This window comes from Cheilinus undulatus, linkage group 7, assembly GCF_018320785.1.
Source record: "Cheilinus undulatus linkage group 7, ASM1832078v1, whole genome shotgun sequence".
Taxonomy (NCBI): Eukaryota; Metazoa; Chordata; class Actinopteri; order Labriformes; family Labridae; genus Cheilinus; species Cheilinus undulatus.
This window is the reverse complement of record NC_054871.1, coordinates 15,424,114-15,451,007: the sequence shown is the minus strand read 5'-3', so window position 1 is coordinate 15,451,007 and position 26,894 is coordinate 15,424,114. Positions and strand designations below refer to the sequence as shown.

The 26,894-nt window shown below is 40.3% G+C and overlaps 1 protein-coding gene across 1 annotated transcript in view; it reads left to right on the top strand.

Annotated features, from left to right (window-relative positions):
* The window catches only part of lurap1 (leucine rich adaptor protein 1), a 37,491-nt gene extending 19,043 nt beyond the window's left edge, over positions 1 to 18,448 (top strand). Inside the window, exon 2 of the mRNA XM_041790548.1 lies at positions 7,759 to 18,448. Coding sequence (XP_041646482.1) covers positions 7,759 to 8,616 — 858 coding nt within the window. The 3' untranslated portion in view covers positions 8,617 to 18,448. The remainder of the gene's footprint in view (positions 1 to 7,758) is intronic.
* Positions 18,449 to 26,894: the final 8,446 nt, after the last annotated feature.

The following is a 26,894-nucleotide window of genomic DNA, read 5'->3' as shown; positions in this document are numbered from 1 at the left end:
GATACTTGGCCCACCCAAGTTCATGGGATATAACCTAACCATATGGCCAACAGCACCCTAAATAATAGGTATACTTGCATTAATAAACTAAAAAAAAATGGTTAACCAGAGATCATTGAAATTAATAGATGATGGAGATGAGAGACTCAAATTCAGATTTGCCTGTAGTGTAATTTAATATAACATTTATACACTTGGTTGCATGGTGGTGCAGTGGTTAGTGCTGTCGACTCACAGCAAGAGTTCCTGGTTTGAATCCCAGGTATCTCTCTGTATGAAGTTTGCATGCTCTCCCTGTGCATGCATGGGTTCTTCTATGAGTACTCCGACTTCCTCCTGGAGACCAAGGGCATGCTTGATGGGTTAGTGATTCTAAATTGCCCGTGGTTGTGAGTGTGAATGTTTGTCTCTAAACTGATAGAGATCCAGCCTTATCTTCTTAGAAAACCTCGGTAACTTTCTGCAGAAATGTGTAATGTAAATCAAGCCACATAATCTTTGTATAAAGTACTTATTGTTTTTTGTGAATGAACAAAAAAATCCAAGTTACATTAACTTACATTTTGAACAAAAGTAGTCTTTAGTATCTTTAGTAGTATTTTACACTTCCTTGAATTCACTGCACAACTGGGGATATCAAAGGTTTAGTGTTTACTTGTAAATAGCAGACAGCTAGTCCATCTTATTGTCAGGAAGTGTTCACTTCACTCCCGGTGCTAAAGGGTTTAACATTAAAAAACAACAATAATTCATCAGAAACACAAAGAAAGGAATCCCAGCAGTGATCTCTGCACAACAGGAAACATCTAAACTCACCTGAACACATAGAAACACTCTGCCCAAGGGCATCATGGGAACAACTCTGCCTACATATCACTAGATTTGAAATTCACCAATCTTATCCACCATCACTGCCATGTCCTCATATAGCAGTTCAGCTAATCCTTTGAAAGCTCTTCATGAAACTTGGAAATATCCATAATGCAGCACAGGGGATGCTGATTCACTGGTAAGGTTGTATTTTGAATTAAAGGATTGAACAGAGTAAAGATAACAAGATCAGGTTTTGTTATGTGGGTGAACTTTGATCTGTTTAAGATCTGTTTATTGTGTAAAGTATTCTTGTTCAGGATCAAATTCACAATGTCTTATGTTTTTAACAAATATTATTGGCTTTAAAACTAGATGTATTTATGTTAACCTAAAAGTTGATATCTTAATTGTTGATATCAGAGTTAAATTTACTTTTGCTCAGATTTATTTTTAAGCGAGAGATTAGATTCTCATCTCATGTTCTGAAGAATATCGTTACTACAGATTACTTACTATTGTGATGACTTTTGGTATGGTTAAATGATGCAAAGGTGTTGATGCGCGGTCCTTGATGTACAGTCTTTATTATTTATTCATTTTCCTAACGTGTTTCAGCGTGTTTGTGTTTCAGTCAATAGGATTAGCAGGTTTTCTTGCTAATCAAAGACTTGTAGATTTTCTAAAACCAGAATTGCAAAAGTTTTAAATGATTGTCAACTGATGATTATGGAGCCAACAAGTAAGTGTTGATACAAAGAGTTTCAATTTGGTGAACAACAACTTCCACACAACCATTTATCACTGAAATAGAACCTGAACTAAAATGCAGTCTGTCCACTAAAGACATGAAACAGCGAGGTGTGAAAGCAGCCGTGACTTCAGTGAATCTAATCTTGTCAGAGGGCCCCGGCTCAGCAGCAGAGCGCTGGAGCACTCAGCTTCGTTAGCATTTTGCCACCTCAGTGCTGACAGGCGTAGAGCTGCTTTTACTGCCACCCTCATTAGTTCACCTACTCCTGTGCCAGCCAAAAACCTCAAACCTCAAACCTGAACCACACCCCACATGTCTGACTGTGCCCCAGGACATCAGCGGGTTTACAGCCACACAGATGGAAAGCTTTGGTTGGTGATCTGTGGGTCCTCTTCTTTGATCTCGCTGATATCTCAATGGGAATCATGAGACTGAGGATAAACATATTTATGTGATATTTGTCTCTCTTTTCAACATACTCTGTGACTGTAGATTAGACAGATCTGCACCCACACAGACCACGAGGCCCACGCCTTTATTTTCTTGTAAACAACTTTAAGGGTACTATAATTTTGGTAAAGCTTAGGTTTGGGGTTTGTGTTTTAATTGTTGAGAAATGATAAAGTACTAGCATGGGATAGATGGACTTTCCAGCCTATTAGGGACTGTTTTTGTCTCCACATGCTTATCCATGTTAAGGTTTGACTTGGAGATGTCATGGTTTAGATTTTTGCCACTAAGGAATAAATGTAAATTAGCAAAAGTTGCAGAAACAGTCCATTAACGTTACAAGGAAACCAGGGTAAGCAGCAGTGTTTGAGTCAGTATAGGCACATGTAAGCTGTGATGACAGCTCAAGAGTTCAGCGTGGATTATGTGTTTGGCAGAAAATAACAGGAACCAACCCAGCTATATTTAAACTGAGATTCTAAATTGATAGTTACAAACCTCTGTGGCTTTAACTCCCTGTTTTTTTCACTCTGGTTGTATTATTTGAAGATTTTTTTCAAGGCTTGGAGAGGAGACAGTATTTAATGTTTCACAAGAAAAAGCACAACAGCAGACAAAAGTCAGGAAATGCATGGAGTATATTTTATTATGTGACTTATTGGCTTTATTCTGGGAATTATCAGCAGCTTTTAAACACAGATTTTGAAACTAGAGATTTAAATCATCCATCGACAATGTGATTTTTAAGGGCCTGATAAAAAGAAAAGATAGTACATATTACTGAGCTGGAGAGAGCTGCATCTATAAAACAGTTTTACACTGAACAGACACGGTCCTGAACAGTGGCGTGTTTTAACAAAGGTCAGCCACCAGCTCTGCAGAGATGATGGAACAGTACATACTGTACATGGAGTCCTTTTTACACTGAAGACTCCCGGGCTCTTGAAATCATTTGGAGACACTGTTTTCTTTCCTACCTGGTTGTTGAGCAGCTTTGAAGTTCACAATACAGAAACACACAGATCAAATCTATAAGGTTGCCTCCCTTCACTGGAGACTGACCCACTGAAGCTAATTTTATGCAGGAGAAAGAGATAAACGGCCTGGCAGATTGGAGGGGTCATAACAGCCTTATAGAAGACACCGAAGGTTTATGAAGACTCAATAAGGTCAGAGACCAAAGGTCGTTGTCACTTATGGTCCCTGCACTTCTACCTAACACAAGCATACCCTCTACATATGCTTTTCCTTTTGCTGCTAACATGACCTCTAACCCCAGATCTCCTCTAAGACACTCTAGTGGGTTCATGCAGCCATGCTTTATATAATTATAATTTCTGTAGGAAAAGTAAAGTTTTGTATTTTCTCTGTCTGCTAGACTGTATCACATAATCATAGCATAGGATGTATTTCACATCTATCTGGGCAACATCAATAGAGCAGTGGTTCTCAACTGGTGGGTCAGGACCCAAAAGTGGGTCATGGAGCTTTTTTTTATCAGGTGGCTGGAAAAAATGTTGGCAAAAAGTCTACAAAGTACTTAAGTACTTAGTGAACATGCATCCGTATACTTTATTATGCTCTGTTTTACTGTGATAATGGGTGAATTTCAATGGTTCCCAAACATTTCAGCCCATTTATCTAATTTTCTTGGGATGAGAAAAATGCTTTTCCCATTATATTAAGGTAAATCCTCAAGATCTCTGGAAATTGGCAAAGTGCACCTTATCATGGGAATATGGAGTGTAAAACATGTTAGTTTTGGTCCTGTGTCTTTTCTCACTCATATATTTTGTTCCATCAAAAATCCAGAATTAATTCATTAAATTATCATACATTGTTGACATTTTTGGGGGAAATTTGGGTCATAGTTTGTCATTTAAGAGTTTAATCATCACAGACACATTTTTAAAAATATTTTTTATCCACACTCGACGCTGTTTGAGGAGTAACAGCAGTTACCATAAGTTCTGTCTGTCTGCTAGAGACAATTTGACACGTAAGGCAGCAAACACTGGGTTAAAAAATGCTTACCAGTGATTGGTTAAACTAAGTGAAAACATCTTATACATAAAGATCTACCAATTAAGATCAACCTGTAGACAGTGGTGCACCACAGTCTGTGGTCTCTGCGGTGCAACCAAACAGCAACACAACTGAACTAGTTAGAGTTTGGATTGGAATTTACACCACAACTAAAGACAAAGCTTACGGATAGCTTGTGAAACAGACTGCTGCCTTTTCCCTTTCCTTTTTCACCAAAAATGAAAATAGAAACAAATCCCTGCACTGTTTCTGTTTCTCTCCTATCTGTGAGCACATGGGTGGGTAGTTGTGTACCAGCGATAGGTAAACACAGATGTGTCAGTGAATGCATGCTGCTAACAGATGGCTGAGGAGATGGCAATGTGTGTTTTTCGAAAAATTTAGGGACAAGAACAACCTAGCGAAATGCCAGTTCGAAGCTCATGTTGTATTGTTCATTTCAATGAGGCATGCAAGATGCACAGCCTGTGTCTAATACAGCATGACACCACCCAGCTTATTGACAGATTATGAGCATATAGAAGTGTTGTAAAGTTTATCCCGTCTGTTATTCCTGTTATCAGGCTGCATGGTCACACATACTGAGAAGTAAACTAGGCTGTAGAATGACAGTATAGTTGACACATTCAAAGGCAAACCTACAGTAGGCTATGAGCCGAGTTTACAACTGGCATGAGGAACCAGAGGGTTTTAAGGAAAATATAATTGAACTTAGTACTTGTTGAGTTATTGACAAGTTAAATGAGCTATTTTTAAAAGCAAATCTGAAATCATAAGTATTCTTGACTGTGATTGATCAGTCATGGAGAAGTGACATTGACAAGCATGGTGCTGTTTCAAAAGCTGTGCTTTTGTTAGTTGAGGGCACCGTAACTTATACAGCTGACACTGTGGGGGGTTTTCACTCAAGACACTCTCAGCACTGTAACACTGGACTACATCGGTTCTGTATTGAAATTCAGAGCTGCCGGCACAAACAGAAGCTGGAGACACAGGCCCTTAAAGTTTCACAAGTTTCTTAAAGGCACTAATGAAAGCTACAATAAAATATCTGTCCATAAACATGTTTATCATGCTATTAACTCTAATACAGTCCTGTTAAAGAACAATAATAACCTTATAATGGCCTTATTAAGTGATGCTTATAGATAGGATGTTAAGAAATGTTGTAACTCTTGAGATTTATGGTACTTTTACTGAAGTAAAAGCTCAAAACACTTAATAAATAGTAAACTTTTCTTTTTTATGTGTTAAGAACCAATTCAACAAAAGATTTTATACTATGTCCAAAAAGGTGTTTGCCTACTTTGCCTGAATCTGTAACGTCACCATAATTATGTGGGACAAAAGTCACAGACATATAAAAACATTTATGACTCCAGAAAACAGATCTGCAGTGGCCTTCAGAGAGACTCAAATGCTGACAGAGAGCACGGAGAGAGACAGAAAAAGTAATAAAGAAAGAAATTATTGCACTGAGAGAAAAGAGACACTGAAGGACTTCAGCTTTAAGAGTGGCCGGTTATCTGCAGAGGAGAGTGGATACCATCGGGGCCCAGCTTTGGATGTGGGTGCCGTATATCACCTCCTGGCCCCGGCACCTCACCGCAGACCTCTGCTAATGTATTCTGGGAGGAATTTTCCGTGACCGCAGCTTTCTTTTTCCTCTTATTCATCACTGGGCTTTGCTCTTATACTCATACATGTCACCTCAGAGCACCAAGCGGCTGTAACTTCTCAATAATTATGTCTGTTTTAAAAGTACTGCATGACATCATTTTTGTATAAAACTGTGAGAAGTTTGCAACCTTTACAGAACATTAAGACTTAATTTAATTTTTTTGTCTTGACTGTCTTTTTAGATTTTTGTACTGTATCAAAGTCATGCCATCAGTTCTGCTGATATTTCCCTCTTTATGCTTAAAAATCCACTTTTTATATCCACTCAAAACCTTCTTGTTCCCAGGGTGTTCGCCTCTCTGCTTTCTTTTATCTCCATCTCCTTACTTTTAATCCCCAGTGTTACCTCACTTATTCCCTCTCTGGATGCAGCGTATACTCAACCTGCCAGCCTCTGTTATACTTTACTTCCAATTATGGTAATCTGCAGAGGTTTAATAACAATATGATGGTGTTTGTACTCATCGATGGAGCCAAAGCTGAAGGCTTAAAATAAATGCCTGCTGAGTCCTGGAGGTTCTCTGGGTTCACAGTTTGTCTGGTTGTCACATGTTGTACTTTGTCTTTGTTGAAATCTACAATATCAGAACATGAACATAATAAAAAACATTAACCCTATAGAACCCAGCGTAGTGCCGACACTACAATTAGCATATTCATATTTGATTGCCGTTAGATTTGAAACCGGAAAAGATAGATCAATCATTCTTTTTGCATATATAATCTGGGGAGTTACACTAACATTTCACACATTCACCATGTTTCAGAGCACTTTTTCGTTGCAGTGATGGGTTTGTAAAAATACACAATAAAGCGCATATAAGAAAAAATTTTTATAAACGAGACCGGGGGTATTTGCAGCACTTTCTACGTTGAAATAAACATCATCATATTGTGGGCATGACCTGTCACTTGATTCCTACACAACCCAAACACACCAGACATCCTTCACACACACCTTTGACACATTTCCACACATATGTAGTTATGGAGCTGCAAAAATGGTCACACCAATGGTTTTACAGCTGGTGCAATGCTTTCGAACTAATTACAGCATCAGATAAAGAGTCCAACTACTCATTTTTTTACAGGTTACAAAACTGACTATATCTCAAAAAGCAAGTTAGGTACAGATTTTTTTACATTTACAAATTTGAGGGATACAGCTGTGCAATTTCTATATTTTGAAATAAATGTGAAAAAAACAAAAACGATTTTCTTTTTTTTTTTGGGTGCACTTTTCAGCAATTTATTGTAGTAGTTAAGACATAAGTCAATACATATTATTAAAACTAGGGATATAAGGGTTATAAATGATGTAAAGCAAATAAAAATACTCCCAAAAATTGCACTACAGTATGTAAAAATGTAAGAATATGTCATGGCAGACTTGCACAGTGGTAGGTTTAAAAGGGTTAAAAACATAGTCTCTATATAGTGTAAACAACTAAGAGCTGGCCTCCTTTTATAGGCCGGGGTATAATCAAGGGTTAATGTGCAAATTCCAGGTAGACGATATGGACAAAAGTATTCAACTGCCTGCCGCAGTTTTTGTGGTGTTGCACAGAGATTAATACAGTAATGTTAACTATTAGGGGAGAGAAAGACAGATGCCAGTATTAGCTGCTTTAACAGGCTGTCCCTTATTAAAATACTTTTTTTTTTGGCCACTTTTTTCAAACGTTGGCAGTTCCATCTCATCTCCTGCAACCTATATGTCAAAATGTCCACACTGAACTTTAAAGTGATCCTGGCTGCTTAGCAGTGGTATGCAGTTGTGCATGAATGGGATTTATTAATACTGATGGCTACGTTACCTAGTATCCCCTGCCATCAGTGTGTGAATGTGGTGTGAATGGGTGAATGTGACTTGTAGTGTAAAAGAGCTGTGAGTAGAAGACTAGTATACAAGAACATTTGCCATTAAAGGCATTTGAATCTGTATGGAGGAAAACCTGGTAATTTCTACTTCAGTGTCTCTTTGTAATCATGTCCATGTTTCCTCTCCTCCCCTGCAGGCTCACTTGCGCTCTGTGGATGTGAAGATTTTGCAGCAGTTGTTGGCGGTCCATGAAGGCATTGAGGCGGTGAAATGGCTTCTAGAGGAGCGCAGCACCCTGACGAGCCGCTGCAGCAGCCTCACCAGCAGTCAGTACAGCCTGGGCGAGGGCCCTGACACCTCCTGGAGGGGCTCTTGGAGCAGCCTACAGGATCCCAACGACAAGCTGGACAACATCTCCATAGGCAGCTATCTGGACACGCTGGCAGATGACATGGACGAGTACTGCCCTTCTAGCTCAGAGTCAGTCATCTGCTCCACCACACCCCTGGTGTCAGAGGTTACTGTTGGGGGCCGCACAGGTCCAACAGTCACTGCAGCTGGGCTAGGATCTGGAGTAGTGGGTAGGTCTGGTTCTGGTGGTGGAGGTGGGTCTCGGCCTACAGAAAGTGGAACTGTTGTTGGAAATGGGACAGAGGTGAATGGTGAGTCAGGGACTGGTGTTCCCAGTAAAGTTACTGGAAATGGAACAGTAAAATCACCAGTCAGCTCTCCTCAAGCCAAGTCTGAGGGCCCCAAACAAGACACTCCAGTGTGGGCCAAGGCTGCAGAGACCGGCAAAGGAAGCCCCGTTTCAAAGGGCAGCACCCAAACACCTAAGGTTAATGGTGTCCTGGAGAAACCAACTGTGCAAACTGGCAGCCCAACCCGCACCAGCCGCAGTGAGAAACTGGGAACCAGCCCAAGCCCAAAACTTAAACAGTACAAAAACGGGAAGATCGACTTGGATACATGCAAAATGAATGGTAAAATGCATTTGGAGTATGATGCACACTGGCGGTGGGTGCAGTCGCAAGAAGATGTGACGTTTTTGTGAGAAGGATGGTAACAGAGAGGGGCTGGAGTCACTGTGGAACAGCCTCTCTGTTAAATCAAAGACCAGACCACTGAAAGAACAAACTGCTGTTTTGAAATGCACATAGTGAGGCTTTTCTTGGCGAACAACACTGGGTTGGAAAGACAAAAAAGTATGCTTTTGTCTCACGTTCCCTCCTGTGATGGCACTAACTCTATGAAACATTGATGTCAGTATTAAGGTGGATGCACATAACAGGATTTTGACCATATCCAGCCGTCACAGGCTGCCTCAAACAAACCTAGGAAAATGTATTTCAAAATCCTGTCATACCTTTTCTCAGGGCCTTCCTTGGCATTCCCTGATTTCCCTTGTTTCTCTTTTTCTATTACTTTTCCTTTCCAAGCACAGAAAGATGATCTGGTAGAGAGCTAACATTTTCAGGTTGCTTGTCCCAGTAAATAAACCATTGTCGCTTAGAAGGTTTGAATCCTGATTTGACCATTTTGCCAAAAATATGAATTCCCAAAAATCCTGTACTGACAGTACATCCACAAGTAAAACACAGCAGAGATTTCTGACCCTGCCTTGAAGAATATTACTCTTCGACCCAAAAATCAACAGCTGACATCCCTGATACGGCTCAATTGTAAGCCTATTTTTTGCATTTAAATCATCAGATGACCAAAATTTCCCTTATCAACATGTGTTTAGGCAACAAGTTAAATACGCTGTATATCCCATTTAACCAAGGCAATGTAACAAAAATGAGGTTGTGAAAGTATTACCCAAAAAGTGTAAAAGAGTTCTTATCCTAAGCCCTCAAATACCCGTGTTTTGTCAGATCTGTTTGGTTTACTTGACGGGTTATGGAACATCCTCAGACTGATGAAGTTTGAAAATGTGAGAGGAAACAGCATGGTATGACTATAATCCTGGTGAATTACTTCAGGTTGTAGGGTTGTCGGGAAATAAGAGGGGGATCTGGCTGCAGACCACAGATCTCTGATGCCACCTCTTGCAGATACCTGCTGTAAGACGTCACCTCAGTCAGAACGGAAGGGACGTAACTTTTTTTCATCCTTATTCATAAGCAAAGTCTGGCAGTTTCATTAATGGAATAACCACAATGCAAACATGACAGAATAAGCAGCATGTCAAATATAAAACAGAGAGAAGGTCCAATGTCTCCTCTGTGATTAAATTATATGTCCACCTCATCCCTGTGGTGTCTACTGGTAGGAATGTGGGTGGAACTTCAGGTACAGTAATGATAATAGCAAAAATCCCCATCACTTACTAAAGTGACTTGGCCAATGGCGTTTTTTTAAAAAGAAATACATCTTCTATTTTGTAAGAACTGCTACATTACTTTTAAAGTCAAGCATCCATCTAAATGTTATTATAATCTTGAAGTAATAAGTTATATCTTCTGTAATGCCTGGTACCTGTTGCTCTGTGCCTGGTACCCAAGAGTTAACCAAGTGAATCAATGATATTGATGTAATTCACACATTTCAAGAGGGATTAATTAGTGTAATAAAATTTAAGCAAACTAAAGAGAGACATGTTAAAGCTCTAACTTGGTTCTGCATCTTCTTTTAAGTATACAAAGTTGTGTCAAAACTTTTTTGACTTAACATAGTCGTCCTTATTACTGTGCAAATACTGATACGAACCTAATAAAGTTAGCTAACTATGAATGTGTATGTTTTCAGAGCTAATTTCTTCATTTTGTCCTCTCCTGTAGAAGGTGGATTAATGTCATCCAGTTTGAGTTCTAAGAGATGATGAGATACATATTTTAACCTCCAAATCGCTCATATAATCACGATTAGCATCACGTTACTATGCAAAGTCCTGCTTGGGCAGAAAGGATCGAAAATCGCACCCACATTTCACAAAAAATATCACTGGGGCTGGGAATAAGGTGGATGGACCTGTTATAGAAGCAGTTACGTGAAGAGTGGCTCGCTTTTACTACTCGCTAGGTACGTCACTACGTATGCCAATTGCGCTATGTTAGCATGAGCTAACACAGCTAAAGCATCCACTGTTGGCATAACTACTTCTAAAAGGGTTCTTGCTTAACAAACAGCATAAACTAAAAACTAACGTGGCTTCATTTGCTTTGGCTATGTTAGTTATGTAGCTACATTATCTACGTGGCTAACATAGCGTTGTTTGCTTAAGCTTAAGCTACATTAGTTATGTGACTAAGGTACCTACATAGTTGTGTTATCTTTCAGTTTGGCTATGTTTATGAAGCTGTGTTATCTACATAGCTAATGTAGCTCAGTATGTTTTAGATTTTAGCTATGTTAGTTATGTAGCTACATTATCTATGTAGCCACGGTAGCTATGTTAGCTTTTGATTAAGCTTTATTATTTATGTAGCTGCATTACATACATAGTTTGAGCAGTTGTGTTAGCTATACATTTCGCTACCATATCTATGTAGCTTACGTAGCTCCATTAGCTTTAGCCTCAGCTGTGTTAGAGTGTTTACATGGAGGACAATCTTTTTCTCCTGTAAGCATACCATTGACTTTATTTACCTTTTGCAATCTGTTTTTTCAGGTCAGGTTTTTGACTTTTTACTAATTTAACCCTTACCCTAACCTTAACTGGAAGTTTGATCCAGTTATTTTCAAAGTGTTAGTGTGTATTCTTGTCCTGACAGATGCTGCGTCTCACTGTAGCGGTTTGCAAAGGGAGGGCATCTGAGATCTATGGTCTGCAGTCAGTCAGTCTTGAAGAAAAAGGACTGACCTTTTCAACCAATCCAGTATGTTTTAAAAAAAAATCCAATGGCGCTGGTATTTGATGATATTGGAATAAGAACCTGCTTGCTTTAAAAGACCTTATTGTGAAATTTTTGGCATGTTTGTCCCTAAACTCATAGCTACAAGCAGTTAAGAATGTGATAAAGATGAGTAGGTAAAAGTTTCCCCTTTGTGGGGATCAATGTACCCACTGTTAGCATTTGTGTCTCTGTAAAGCTAATCCCTTCAGTGCTTAACCAACCCTTTGCAATATTGTATATTCACTGAATTGCAATACAGCTAGTCTGTGAATCAGGTACTATTTGTGACTGGTTGTAGGCTGATATTGAATATGGCTGGGTTTTGTTTCTGTTTCACCTTTACAGTTCTGTACTCGTTTTTATGAACAGATGTTGTGCCTGGTTGGTGTAAACCTTAACTGTATATGCCTGAACGTTTTCCTTCTAAACTGCACTGTTGATAGGATAATCTGAGATTTTGAAGTGATTTTATTTGTAGTATTTTTGGCTTCTACTGGCCTCGGCTTGCGTGTACAAATGGCTAGACCAACAGTCTGTGTGCTCTTGCCATGTGAGTGTTGACTTTAAATGTTGGCTGGGTTGAATATTGCATGCCCTGTGCTGAGAGCTTTATTGGTTAAAATGATGAGTAATGCCTGAAAGACCTGACACAATCAGAGCAGCAAAGCAATATTTCTTGAATCCTCTCTACCAGCTTACATAAGCAGCCTCTGCTCAGCAAATGAAATCAAATAATATTGCCTGTTTTTCAGGATTTTAAAGACTACTGACAGGGCGGGGGTGTATGTTTGTGTTTGTGTGTTTCACAGTGTGTTTCACAGTGTGTGCTAAGGACAGATGCCGGCTACCTGCCTGAGCACAGCTGGCCTGTCAGGTTTGGATAAGAATAGATGAGTCCCAAAGGCTTTGGTGCATTTTCAGCTATTTATCACAGTGATACTCCATCTCCCACCAGTCTGCAGTTTGAAATGTTAATATTGCAACACTTTGGATAATAGGAGGGAACATGTTACATAATCAGAATTACAAATTTGCTTTTTCCTCTCTCTCCTGGCCTTCTGAAAAAGGTCAAATCATTAAATGGCACAAAATCTAACAAGATTTTAAATAAGCACTACAATACAATACATGATTTTTGATACTGCAGCCAAAATGCTACTCAAAACAAATACATGTAGTAGTAAGTCAGTCAAAAAGCACCAAAATGTAGAGGATTTTAACTCTCTACATCTAAAGGGGACCTGGTTCATTTTTCCACGGTTGCTTATCTTACTAGTTTATTTACACTGTTGGAGACCTTTCCTCAACGTCTGTAGTTTGTCACTTCACAACTGTCAAGCTTTCTGTTTCATAACAGCAAATATGATCTGCTAATGTTAGCAGAGACACAGATTTAAAACTCAAAATCTCTTACCTTTTCCCCAAAACAGACTTTGATTTCATGTGGGTATACCAGGATGTGGGCTTTCATGTTATGCTGATGACACCTGACTGTACAAATGTAACGAGAAGTATAGTTAATAGCAGATTTAATCAGCTCTACTGTAACAATTACAGTTACATCCTCAGCTATCTTTTAATAGTTTAAGTTCATCAATATTAATCCAAAGAACAGTTTTGTAAAAGATATTTCAAATACGCACATACTGAATAATCACATACTGATGTGCTGTGCTGGAAGAATAAAAACAAGTGTGAAGTTATTTCATTCTGGTCAAGGTCAGACAGCTTAGATTAGATATTTATATTTCAAGTCTAAGGCCAAGGTCAGACTACATGTTTTCAGCATCTTGACCTCACAGTTGCAGGGTTCTGTGCCATGTATGCCTGAAATCTATCATCTTCATGTCATGTCATAGTTAATGGCAATCAAGAATACATCTAAGACACCTAAAGACCTCCTGATGGAAAGTCTAACATGTTTGATTTTTGTCCTGCCCTCTACAATTTGTCCCGTGACATCAGTGACATTTAGAGTGTGGAGCGTTCTGCATGTGCCAAAATCACACATGTAAACAAAACAAATGGCAATGCGAAAGAAAAGTGAATCAAAGCTTACATTAAAACTAAAGATGACGTTGCTATATTGGCTTATGTAGTAACGTTAACTACGTAGCTAGTGTAGCTAGTGAAATACTGAAGTTATTTCCTTCAGCAATCCATGAAGTGAACATGTCCGACACCATAACAGCTTAAACGTCATAAAATGAAAGTTGAGAGCTGCACTGTAGGAATTTGTCACGTTAAAAATAAGATAGAGGTTTAACTTGGGTTAGAATCAATCTGGATTAGAAAGACAGTTGGGGGACGTTGACCTTGTTGTGAAATGTGCTCTGAATTTTACAGTTAAGCTCAGTTAGAAAACAAATATGAAACACTGAAATAAGGAGAAATAACTGATCTAGAGCTCTGTATTAACAAACTTTCAATGTTAATTCAGTTTTACATCCAGCACTGATGAACCAGGCTGATATGTGCTTTCAGGCTCAGCTTCATATCCATGTAAAACTCAATTTATGAGCACATATTGTCAACAGTCCACCATGTCTTTAGGAAATGGTATGGATCTCTGTTGAGTCCAAGTATCCCTAACATAAGCAGATACTATTATCTGATTTCATCCATTCCCCACTGATCAGACAGCGATCTTTTAGAACGTTATGCCGGCCAGCCCAGTTGTGTTGCACACTGAGCGTGACGTCTATAAGGAAATTTTATCTTTAAAGGCAGCTAAAGTAAGATGTTAAACTCTCGATCTCCATTTTTCAGAGCAGTAGGTGCTGCCTCTTGTCCCTCTGCCCTTCTTTTCCTCCTACTTTCCGTCGCCACTCTGGTTGGATGGAAAACTTCCTCCTCTGCCAACACTCACATCATGCGCACACACAATGCCCTCTCACTGGAGACAGCAACATAAAGCAGGCACCACAGACGCTACTGCAGGCCAGTGGAGGAGATGGGTGAGGAAAATGTGGCCAGACTGGACCCTGAACTCTTGGACAAGTTAGAAGTCTGCATCCTCTGTTATCCCTCTAAACCTTGTTAAATGCAGAAGAAGAGGTAAAAGTGTGTCAGCCATGGTGAATGTCACGAAGCCATTTGAGACCTCCTTCCCTTTATAACATACGTGTTGGCTGTAAAATGAAGTTGCATGCCAGAGAGACAGTCTGCTCTGCTAGTTTGTGGTTTCCCAAATTCTGCAGAGCCGTATGGAAAAAAGCCCAACTTTTTAGAGCAGGGAACAAACCTGTAAAACACATCACATTAAGCTATATTGTGCTAAACCATAGCTTAATGTTGTAATGAGTTTTCACTGGGCACATACGGTTTAAAATGGGAATATAAACATTGTTTTAAAGCGCTGACTGGTGGAGATTTAATGAGGTCTGACAGTCGAGGTGCCAGGAGAAATCGCCTGTGGCCTCATTGTTTATGAAAAGGGTTATAACTGCTGTGAGCATGCAGAGGAATGGATGTTGTATGAACTGGCAGCCTGCAGAAAATACCTGAAAGCCTCCTCTCGCTGTGCAGATTTTATTTTAGCGCACTATAAAGGTTGACACAAGCTTGAAATTCTTCTGTTTTATCCTTTTATGATGTCCAGGATTTATCAGATGCCCAGTGCGTGATGTGTTTGCCTTCGCTTCAGGTGCCAGGAACCCTCCCGGCTATTCTGGGCACAAGACAAACAGCGTGATTACATAGACGAGTGGATATCCACAAGGTTGCCATGACGATGAGACCTGGCTGGTTTTTCAGCTCTAGTGGCCATAAAACGATGTTTAGTGCAGCACTGGTGGAAGTAAAAGCAGGGCTTTTTGAATGACAGCAGGTGAAGAGATGGGATGTGCTGCGTTTTAAGAGTCAGTGTAAGTAAAACTAGACTTATGTTAACACTTTTACAAGCCTGTATGAAAGTTTTTAGCCACACCTGATTATTGAATCTAGGTGTCTAAAATCGAGCACCTAGCAACACCATATTAAAGTACACAAATTTACAATAATAATACCGTTTCATTACAGTCCCTGTTGGTGTAATGGTCAGGCAGCCAAATATGTTTGTCCATGTCGTGTATTTCACCTCTTTCCAGCAAGGCACCCTCTTTAAAGGGCTCTAAATTTCATGTTATTTAGTTTTTTTGGATCCCCATTAGCAACAACAAAGGTGGGAACTACTCTTCTAGTGGTCCGAACATAAAAGCACTAAAAATCTGAGTTACGATAGTTAAATTGCAAGACAAAATAGAAACAGCAATAATAAAAGTCATAATTAAAATATCAGTAAATTTAACAGCACAATAACAGTTAAAACAGAAATCTACAAGGCCAAGATGGAACCCATGGTTCAAAGAAATGTATGCTGGTCAAATGTAAATCAGTAGGTAATCAGAGCTGGTATATACCACCTCTTCTTATCCAGCAGGCTCATGCATGCTCTGAGAAATTTGTATCCATAAACACCTCCAATGAACTCTATACAGTAACACATCCCTTTTAAAAATCACGTAAATATTTTAACTCCCAGGAATAATGGCAATGAAAGCAAAGGTAGTCTTAGATACTGCACATACGGTGTCATCAGTTCACTGGCACTAATAATCAAGCAGTGACATTCTCCAAACAGAGATATTTATAAAGGGTACAGTCTGACCCAAACAGATCAGCACGCTCTGCTAAGAGGAGCTGCCTATGTAGCGCATGGTTTGCCAAATCTTTCAGCATCGATCAGACATCGTGTTTAATTCAAACAACACAACAGTTTTTCCGTTAAAGAAAAACTGAATCAAGCATGGATAATGAAATTAATCAGTGCATGCCTTGGCACTCATATTGCTTTTTTTTTAAATGTATTTTTAATGTTCTACCACTAGATCCTGTGTGTAAGCATGGTTGAAGCTGTGCTTCTGTCTTCACTCATTCTAAACTAAAACTAACCTCACAAAGCTGATGAGCCGGCCAGATTCCACGTCTGTCAACAGTCATATCTATCATGTAAAGCTTTATGCTGATGGTCAGAGACCAATCAGCCTCATTTTGAGGAGAAAGAGGTGGTAGATACAAGAGGGGTTTATGCCCTGTTTACACAACAACTTTTTCGAGTGAAAACGCAAAAGTTTTGTAGCATTTGCGTCCATTTACACGGCAACGGCGTTTTGATGCCTGAAAACTGAACTTTGTGGAAATGGGCCCCAGAGTGGAAGCTTCTCAAAATACCCTTGTCTCCGTCTCTGTGTGAACAGGAAAACCGGCACTTTCTGAAAACAGACATGCGCACTGTGGCTGCAGTAAATAGCCATGCGTGAGTAGGCTTATAACGCATGCGCAGATGGGAAGCCCAAAACAAAACAAAGATGGCCAACACCATTGTACTGTTCATGCTCCTTACTCTTTTGAGTTTAACTGTACTTCTCCAACAAAGTGCTAATTTACTTCACCATCACTTGGATCAGCGGAGACATATTTCGTGCCTGCACCAGATTCTGACTCGACCCATACGCTGTCGAAAGGCAGCCCGAAGGCGATATTGGACAAGACCGGACCACACCGCCATCTACTGGCCTGACATGTATACTACATCATTTTTGGTGTTTCCTGCAGTCTTGCGTGAACGGAGATCGTTCTGAAAACGTTGCCGTCTGAACGTGGAACTTTTTGGAAACAAAAACGAAAGCAAAACGTCGTATAACAGCGGCCTTAGTTGCACTGCAAAAGCATGTAAACAAAGGCAGCAAGTGAAGATATTAGCATGAATGCAGCTATTTTGCTAGTTTTTTTCAGAGCTGGATAGCATCTTTAGAGTAAAGAGCTTCGCTGAAAGCTTTTCCTGATGTTAAAGCTGCTTTTACTCTTCTGTCTGCTCCAGCAAGAGTTTGAATTACCAACTGGCTCCACTCATAATAAGGAGTTGTGTACTGACATGATAGCCACTGCCTGTTGAGCTTGCACTATGTTGTTTACTCCCCGAGAGCGCACGCCTCGAGCTGTTGCCAAGATGGATGTGACATTAATCCCATGCCACTGATCTGTGAAACAAAGTGAAAAGTCTAAGTTTATAAATTCCACACTTTGGGAATGATCTTATGCACTCATTAAGCACAGATCTGTGAGTATGCACTGTTTATACGTAAATGAAGGCCCAGATCTGGACCGTACTCTGTATTATATTATCTTCACAGACCCAACATTAATCCACCATGAGGAAAGCTCTAGGTAACATTTATCTGAGTTACAGCAGCAAGGAAATCTTTCTTGTAATAGGCAGAAACCGCGAGCAAATCCAGACCCATGTTGAGAAGCTGTCTGCCTTGACTATGTTGAACTTGCAGAAAGAAAGATTTTTGGGCAACTTTTTAAAAATTTCATTAGTCTACAGCTCGGCCTCCCTCTCTAAATGCTCTCCTCCTTTGCCATCTAAAACACAGACACACTGCTTGTATCTCCATGGAGGCAGAATAGAGGGACAAACAGAGCAGCATAGCACACAGCATGCAGCAAAGAGGAAGCTTCCACCCCCGGTGTCCTGCTGTTTTCTTCCTTCCTCTTCTACATACACAAACATACACTCAAGCACAATCCATCCGGGGACTGACGTGAGGTCTCAAGGTACCTGACAGCTCCTCCAAGAGAGTCATTAAGCTTTTCCTCTCCTTGAATCTTGCTTGTATTCTACCTTTTTGTTACCGTCCCAAAAAGCTCAAAGAAATGGACGTGGATTGAAATAAACCCCACTGAGTGCACACTGGGCTCTGAACAAGGTCCAAAATTTAACACAAAGCTTTGAGGATGGGGAGATGAAAGCCAGCGACTGCAGTTCACTGGATCAGTTAAATCAATAACCTGCTTGAGTGAGTGGAATTGTTTTTATTTCCATGGTACGATGCTCTATAGTTATTTTGTTATGCAATGTGTCCAGAGAAAAATGTTATTTTTTCTTTGTGAAGTGGAAAACGTTCAAGAAATAACTGATTATGTGAACTAATGTGGAGAAAAATATTATGCAGTATGTAAATTATACAAGCGTATCCAATGATTAAAGATATTTTAAATGTTTATGCTTCAGCCTTTATTTCCTCATATTCAGTAATGTTGCTTCAGTAAACATCGTCGGTTTAACCTCTTGATCTTTTGGACAAACTCAGCCTCTGCATCAAAGTGCAAGAAAGAAATTTAAATCCATCAGCAGCTGTTTTTTCTCTCCTGACCTCTTCATGTAAATGACTCTGAGTGCTTTCAGTGGACCTTGTTTGGATTTTTAATCAATACCTGGCCCGGCCCTCCCACCACAAAGGTTTGGCGATGCAGATCCAATAGCACTCACAGCAAGTCCATGGCTCTGCCCAAAGACGACAGCAGCGTAACCAATGTAAAAGTCATGATTTTGCTAAAATAACAGCCGCATACATCAAGGCTGGATACATACCAGATGATTTTGAGATCTTAACCAATTCTAAAACACTGGAGACAGACGTTTAAGTTTCAACCATTCCTCAGTGGTTCTCACCTGGTGGTTCAGGACCCAAAAGTGGGTCACGGAGCTGTTGTCATTGGGTCAAAAATGTACTTCTGGTAAAAAGTGTCTCTGAAGTACTGAAGTATTTAGTAATCATGCATCCATACACTTCATTTCACTGTTTTTTACTGTAATAATGGGTACATTTAAAATTTGCCGTTTAGGAGACTGGTGGGTGCCGAACTACTGCTATAAATGATTCAGCCAGACGGTTAGATCACACATCTTCTGTTCATAAAAAACATTTCAGTAGTGATTCTACTGTGACACAAAATCTCACAGAAACCTGCATGATCAAATGTGACTTGAGAGGAAGAAATAAAAGATAACCGACATAATCAATCTTGATGTGGTAGACCTGCATTAGAGATAACACAAGGCGCTTTTGTGTTGTTGTCATAATTGACCTATAATTGACTATGTCACGGCCCCTTAGCTCACTCTTAGGCCTTCCAGACTAGCAGGGCTCCGTGCCGGTTCTGGCTCTTGTACCTAATTTTGAACCGGCCGGCGCGTTCAAACCAAGAAAAATAGGTTCTGAACCTGAAAGTTGGTTTTGAACTGGAACCCACAAAAGTTGGTTCTTTCTTGGTAACCATGACATCATCAGCAGGCGTGTCACTTTCTAGTTGTGAAGATGAGCGGAAATGGAGAAAAAGTTGTCTGCTGGGGAGACAAAATGTTTGGTTGTAATCTGGACGTCGACAGAATTCCGGGTGAAGCTGGAGATTAGTAAAAGGAGGGGAAAGTTATATGCCGAACATGCGGAAGCGGTAGCAAAGGCTGGGTTCACCTGAACACCAGACCAAGTAATTAAGTCAAGAAACTGAAGAAGGAGTGGCAGGAAAGACTTTGGCAAAAGTGGAGCTGGATGTGTTGACACATGCCCATCATGTCACTTTGGTTCTGCCTAAACTGGTGTGAACACAGGCTGGTTCACCAGAAAGCACCAAGGTTCTGAGACTCCAGAACGGAACCGGAGCCAGAACCAGAACCGTGTCTGTCTGAAAATACTATCTGACACACCACTGGCATGCAGCCTAAGTTAATGTGAACGGTTTCCAGTTAGGCTTTAACTGTGGCATTTGATGCCTGATCCTTCTGTAATCAGAAGGTTGTGGGTTCGATACCTAGCTCCTGCAGTCACGTCCTTGGGCAAAACAGTTAACCTCAGGGTGCTTTCACACTCGGCCTGATTGATTCAGACCATGGTGCGGCACGACCCCCCCTCCACACACACACACACACTAGCAACAGCTATCTATGCCCAGGCCCACTGGCATATGTACTCTGATGCAGCAGGTCGCAGTATGCACATAGCTGGTTTACAAACCCACCAAGGAGGAGAAAGAAAAAGAAGTTACCATGGCAACCATGATGTATTTAACAGGATTTTGACCTAACAGTGATGTTGGTGATGACTAAAATATAGGGTAACAGAGACTACTCTTCTTTTACCACTCTAGTCACATAGTGCATAAGGAGATCAGCTTGGATGGATGGTTTTGATACATGTGTAGATCATTTTATCCCTTGGGGATTAGATTATTTAAATAGGCAATAACATTTAGAATAAAAGGAACCAGAAGTAAAAGCAGGACATGATGAGAGCAGATACACAGTTGCACCAAAATCTGAGAGCAGCAGGGTGCAGGGTTGTGAGGTGACATCAGACAAAGTCTGAAGTTTCCAGTGCAGAATTACAGACTGGTAACCAGAAAAACAGCAATAAATCTGACTGGAATCTCATGGGAAACATCAGTCTGTAGTCTGGTTTTAGAAAGGTCATGGAAAATACGGCTTTTAGGACTGAATGTAGCCAAGAAAATGATAATGAAGTGCTGAAAATGCTTCAGTGAGTCATCACCTAAAATCTGACTGCAGTGGGAACTGTAACTGTACATTTCCTGTATGATTAAAGACTGACTTGGACAATGGGTTTAACGAAAACACAAAGATGATGAATTTATCTGTCTTGAACATTCACACTTGCAGTGGGGCCTCACACCTCCTGGACTGGCGAGCTCACACCTCCCCAGATCACAAATCAAATGTGTGAAGGCTTATTGTGCTGTTTGATTTTAAAGAGCTTCTCAGATCAGATTTAATAATCCCATATGAGTATTCATTGTTATTCATGTCCCCCAGCCGTCTTGTTAAAACTCTACAGCATTAATGTTTATGAGCTCTAATGAGGACAAACTGAATGAGCTTTGTGTAATCTAGACGCCTTCTTTGTCTGTCTGCTTTATAGTCCCACCGGGCCGTGAGGGTGAGGAGATTTATTCAAAATGTGAACATTAAGCCAGTTGAGTTAACAGATTGAGGTGGTGATGGTGAGATGTGTGGGTGAGAAGGTGGTGTTGGTGGTAAGAGGACATGTGTGATAATGCCCTGTGGGTGGGTGACAGCCAGAACGCCCAGATGTTCAGGCTAAAACGTGGATTAGTGAGGAGTTATCACGGCAAACTAAAGATGCACAAATCACCGTGTTTACACAGCGGCCTTTTTATGTCACTCTGAGTGGAGATCATTTTACATTTTCTGTGTTTTTGCTTTCAAATCATAGAAATGTTCAGAATCATGAACATTTAATCCCTTCTCTATTGATCAGCAACTACAAAGACAAAAATCTAAAGGAGCATGCTTAAAGTTTAAATGTCGGCTATGTGCTGTTACTATTGACCAACATGTGGAACAAGTGGATTTCAGTTTTTAGTAACAGTGCTTTATTGCACTACATTGCTTCGTGTGTTATGCAGAAATATAACAGGTTACTTTAAAAGTAACAACCAACATCAAATTGACCATACAAAGCTAGCACAAAATTAAAGACATTTGTGTTTGGTAGATTATTTCTTTGTTGCAACAATGCTTTTTGTCAATAAATCTTATACTGCTGGAAAGTCTGTTTATTACCCTTTTAAATGATGCCATGTTTATAAGGAACATGTATTTGTGGGATGAGCAGCAGAGCTGAGTATGTGGGTTGTGCCCATGAAAATTTTGAAAAACAGCTTATTCTATTGTTTTCTCATGTTTGGTGGATTGGATGTTTGAAGTCTAAAGAAAAAAGACTTATTGGCAGTTTAACAATTTATTCATTCAACAAACAGGAGCCCCAGTAACGTGTGGAAGAACCATACACAGCCGCAACAGCCTGGCACCTCCCCCTCGTGCTGGTCGCCAGCCTGGTCACACACTGCTGTGGGATGGCACCCCATTCTTCAACCAGCATTTGTTAAAGTCAGCCAGCTAATGTGGTTGTGTTGATCGCTATGGCACACCCAAACTGATCCTGTAAATGTTCATTGGAGTTGAGGTCAGGTCAGGTTACTGCTGGTAGGCCATTCCATCCTCTCCACCCCTAAATTCTGGAGGTAGTCTCTGATAAACCCCGCTCTGTGGAGAGTGTTGTCATCCTGGAGGATAGAGTTCAGTCTGTGGAGAAATTGGATCGTAACTGGTTGCAGAATCTCATTTCAATGTCTCTCTGCATTGAGATTGCCTCCAATGGTGGCAAGCCTGGTTTCTCCAGTGAGGGAGATGCCACCCAACACCATCACTCTGCTTCCACCAAAAGATGTTATTCTATCGGTTCAGCAATCAGCATAGCATTCTCTGCGGGTTCTCCACACTTCGACCCTACAATCCAACTGCTGTAGGCAGAATCTGGACTCATTGCTGAACATGATATTCCTCGACATGCTCAAGTTCCAGTGCACAGCACCTGATGGTCAGGGCCTGGGGGTACCAGAAGCTCGAACCAAGAGTCAAAAGCAACAGCAAAATAAGCTGTCTGTCATTGGCAGACAAGATTTGGCAAATTATCCATGGGCGCAACCCACATACTCAGCTCTGCTGCTCATCCCACAAATGCATGTTCCTTACAAATGTGACATCATTTAAAAGAGAAATAAACAGGCTTTCCAATGGTATAATATTTATTGCCAAGAAGCATTGTTGCAACAAAGAAATAATCTACCAAACACAAATGTCTTTACTTTTTATGCTAAGTTTTTATCATTTTAATCCACTTTCTTATGAAAATGAGTTAATTTCAGTTTTCTTGAGATCTCAAGACACTTATTACAAGAAAACCATTCTTGTTATCTCCAACAGAATCTTTAAACGCCTTTATTCAGAAAAGAAAGTGGATACTGTTAAAGGGAAAAAGTGTAGGGAATGACATGTGGGAGAGAAGCGAGGAGGAAATACCAAGCCTTTACTTTTCAGGCTGAAAGAAGTTGGGAATTTCCATCCGTACCTACTGACTGACAGGGAATCTTCAGGAAACATGGATTCAGATTTCCCCATCTATGGATCTATGGTGCATATTTATATTGTAATGTATGCAATGCTGCACTATTTTTATAAACTCTATTTCTTATGTAGGCCAGCTGAAGCTCTCCTGTGCTGACACGTCCATGTCTAATGAGATAATGTCCTGCTGTGTGTTAAAGCTGGTGTCAGTGTCAGCCATTGATTTTTATTATACAGACGACAGTGGTTTTGTCTGGTAATGCACAGCACAGCTAATTGAGGCAGGCTAAGTGTTTGCGGCTGGTGTGGATGCCTGTAACAGCAGACTTTTGTTTTACAACCACAAGAAGCCGTCAGACCCACCGATGCTAAGCAGACTGTAGAGCAGCACATTTTAAAATGCTCTTCATCAACTTATTATTCAAATGCCACTGCTTCAACCTGTGCTCTATTCAGAGGTCTGACATGCAGCCTTTATTTCCACTTGAGTGTGCTTTTTCCACAGTGGGTGGCAAGTTTAAGGAGGGCACGCAAACAATGTGGGTAGGCTGTAAAAGCTCAGTAGGAAGGAGGAAGGGTTCCTTCAAGACAGGGTGGAGGATCCAGAAGAGACACACAACAACAAGAGGTAATCTAGTAAACACAGAGGGAGGAAAAATTCTCAGTGGTTTCACACTATCAATTCCATTTAAACATTGGTCCTGGTCTTATAAGTTTAACTAAAATAAAGTTACAGTAGACATCATTCATAGAGCCAAAAATATCTGTCAGATAATAATCGATGGGTATGAAAACTCTTGATGCACACCCACTGTTAAAATGAACACATGCAGACTTAGTGCAGCAACAACAAAACGTATGTTTTTCAGACTTTCTTGTTCTGTCATCTGTCCATTCAGGTTAAGGATAATAGTTATAATGAGCAATAGATTCCAGCCACACAGTACCACTAGTCTCATCAAGTATCCCTTTGTTTAATGACAGCAATCATCCTGAATATTTGAGTTTCCCCAAGAATTCAAAAACACCACAGGCCCTCCTCCCTGCAGCCTCAGTGTAGTGTGAGAGGAAACCACAGATCAGGACCTCTCCGTCCCGAGGGATGTTTCTGGAGCAAACACCATGGGACGAAGTAAAGATTTTAAGGAATGAGTCTGTGAAAAAATATCATCCCGTATTTTTCAAAAAATTGACCTTTAAAAGACTGAGTTATATTTTTGTTCTACATTTCTTGGTTCAGTACTGAGCGAATAAAGAAGCCCTTCAAAGAAGGCAGAGTATGAGCTCCCTGAGCTAACCTTTATCGAAGAAGATAAAATTCAATTTGAGGTGGATTTTGTGGGAATCAATCAAGGAGTCAAAGATTGAAGCTCTCTCATGCTCACTGATATGACAAGTGGACATGAGGAGGTCATGACTTGACAGCATTGATGAAATGAATGCATCAGTTTGAGACTAAACAGATTAAAATTAGAAATTGTCTTGATGGTTATTGGGCTAATCTGGGTTTGGAGGTGTCTGAGCTTAGCTACTTTTATCAAACACTAAGCTGAGAAGAAACATGACTGGTATGAATCAATGAGTTACTGAATATTGAGGACTTTGTTCCTTACATCTTCTGCAATGTCTCCATCTACAGCCCAAATTCCAAAAAAGTTGGGGCACCATGTAAAATGTACACAAATACAGAATGCAATGATTTTCAAATCTCATATTTTATTCACAATAGAACATAAATAACATGAAAAATATCTCATTTTGAATTTCATGGCAGCAACAATTTAAACAAAAAGTAGGGACAGGGCCATTTTTACCATTGTGTGGCATCACCTCCTCTCTTAACAACAGCCTGAAAATGATTTGGGAAGTTTAAAAAGAGAGAGCAGCTGCTGGAATTTTGGGAGAGGAATGTTGTCCCATTCTTATCTGATGTAGGATTGTAGCTGCTCAACAGTCTTGGGTCGCCTTTGATAGATTTTTCATGTAATGATGCCCCACATGTTTTCAACTGGTGAAAGGTCTAGACTGCAGGCATGCTCAGCAACCAGACTCCTCTACCACGACTCTTCCTCTACCTGAGCTAGTGTTGTACTCAAGACCTGATATCCAAAACCCCAAGACCAGAGTGCACCAAGACCAAAACCATAAAAATCAATGTTAAAAACCATGACAAGTTTGAACAGTTAAAGAGCATTCCCAACTTCAACCAACTTCTTGTAAAAAATAAATCCTATGTATTCAAAAGCCACTGACAAGTCTGGAATTATTTTAAATATCTGAAAATGAGATGTTTATCTAGATTTGTCAGGTGAATGAGGCCAAAAGTAAGTTTTCAGAGGTATTTCTGACTGGAAATAAGATGAACTGATGTCTGAGTTTTTTTGCAGGTGTGGCTTTTTGTTGTTTTAGCACCTGCTTCTCCTTATTATCACACCAATGAAGTCATAGAATGGTAGATCAGTACTGGTCTTGACCAGTCTTGATGGAAAATCTCGAGTCCGAGACAGGACCAAGACATTCAGAATGTGTTCCTGAGACTGGTCTCAAGACCAAGACTGTTCTTGAGAACCACATATGGCTTCTTCTTTACATGATACAGCTGTAACTTGCATTTGTGGATGGCACCGGGAACTGTGTTGACAGACAACGATCTCTGGAAGAGTTCCTGAGCCTATGCAGTGATTTCCAGTACACAATCACGTCTGTTTTAATGCAGTGCCCCCTAATAGCCTGAAGATCACAAACATCCAATATTAACCTTCTGCCCTGTCCCTTGCCCACAGATATTTCTCCAGATTCTCTGAATCTTTTGATTATATCATACCGTTACATTGACAAAGATTTTCTGAAATTGTTCCGCAATTATTAAACACAGTTTTTTTGCATATTGGTGAACCTCTGACCATCTAAAACACCCTTTTTATACCCTGCCATGTTACTGACCTGCTTCTAATTTACCTTATGAGTTGCACAGTGTTCCTCCAGCTGTTTGTCTTGGGTACCACTGACTTTGCCAGCCTTTTGTTGTCCTGTCTCTACTGTTGTGAGATGTGTTACTGCTATCAAATTCAAAATGAGATCCTTTTTTTAATGAAGTGTTAAATTGTCTCAGTTTCAACATCTGATATGTTATGTTCTATTGTGAATAAAATATGGGTTTAAGAGATTTGCAAATCATTGCATTCTGTTTTTATTTACATTTTACAGTGTCCCAACTATTTAGAATGTGTGTTGTACTACAATAATGCTCTGTTTCAGTGATAGTTGGCAAACAGTGTACTTTACAATTAAAACATAGACTGTGATCTAACAGTGTAGCTTAGGCTCGACTTCCTCCCCCTCACAAAACAACCACTTGGATCCAGTAACAGTTTTTCAGGACGTTCCCAGACGTTGGAATGTGTTCCACCGTCCCACAAGCCGGCTGCTACTGTCGGCTGTTTTTACTCCAGAGGTCCCGAGATCTGTGGGACACTGAGGGAAGTTAACAAAGGGGCAGAACTAGGCCGTGGTGTTCCCACCAAGTGACGTAACCAGACGTGGGTCCGGGTCGGCAAAGGCCAGGCTTTTTGGGGAGAGTTGTACGAGCGTCCTAGCTCCTCAAAGACTTTCTGTTAACTCATAACACGGCTGAGGATGAAGCCATCTGTTTTGGGTTAGCATGACTGGATGTGCACGTGTTGTTAGTTTCTCGGTTGCAGATAACTCTAAGCTTGCCACGAC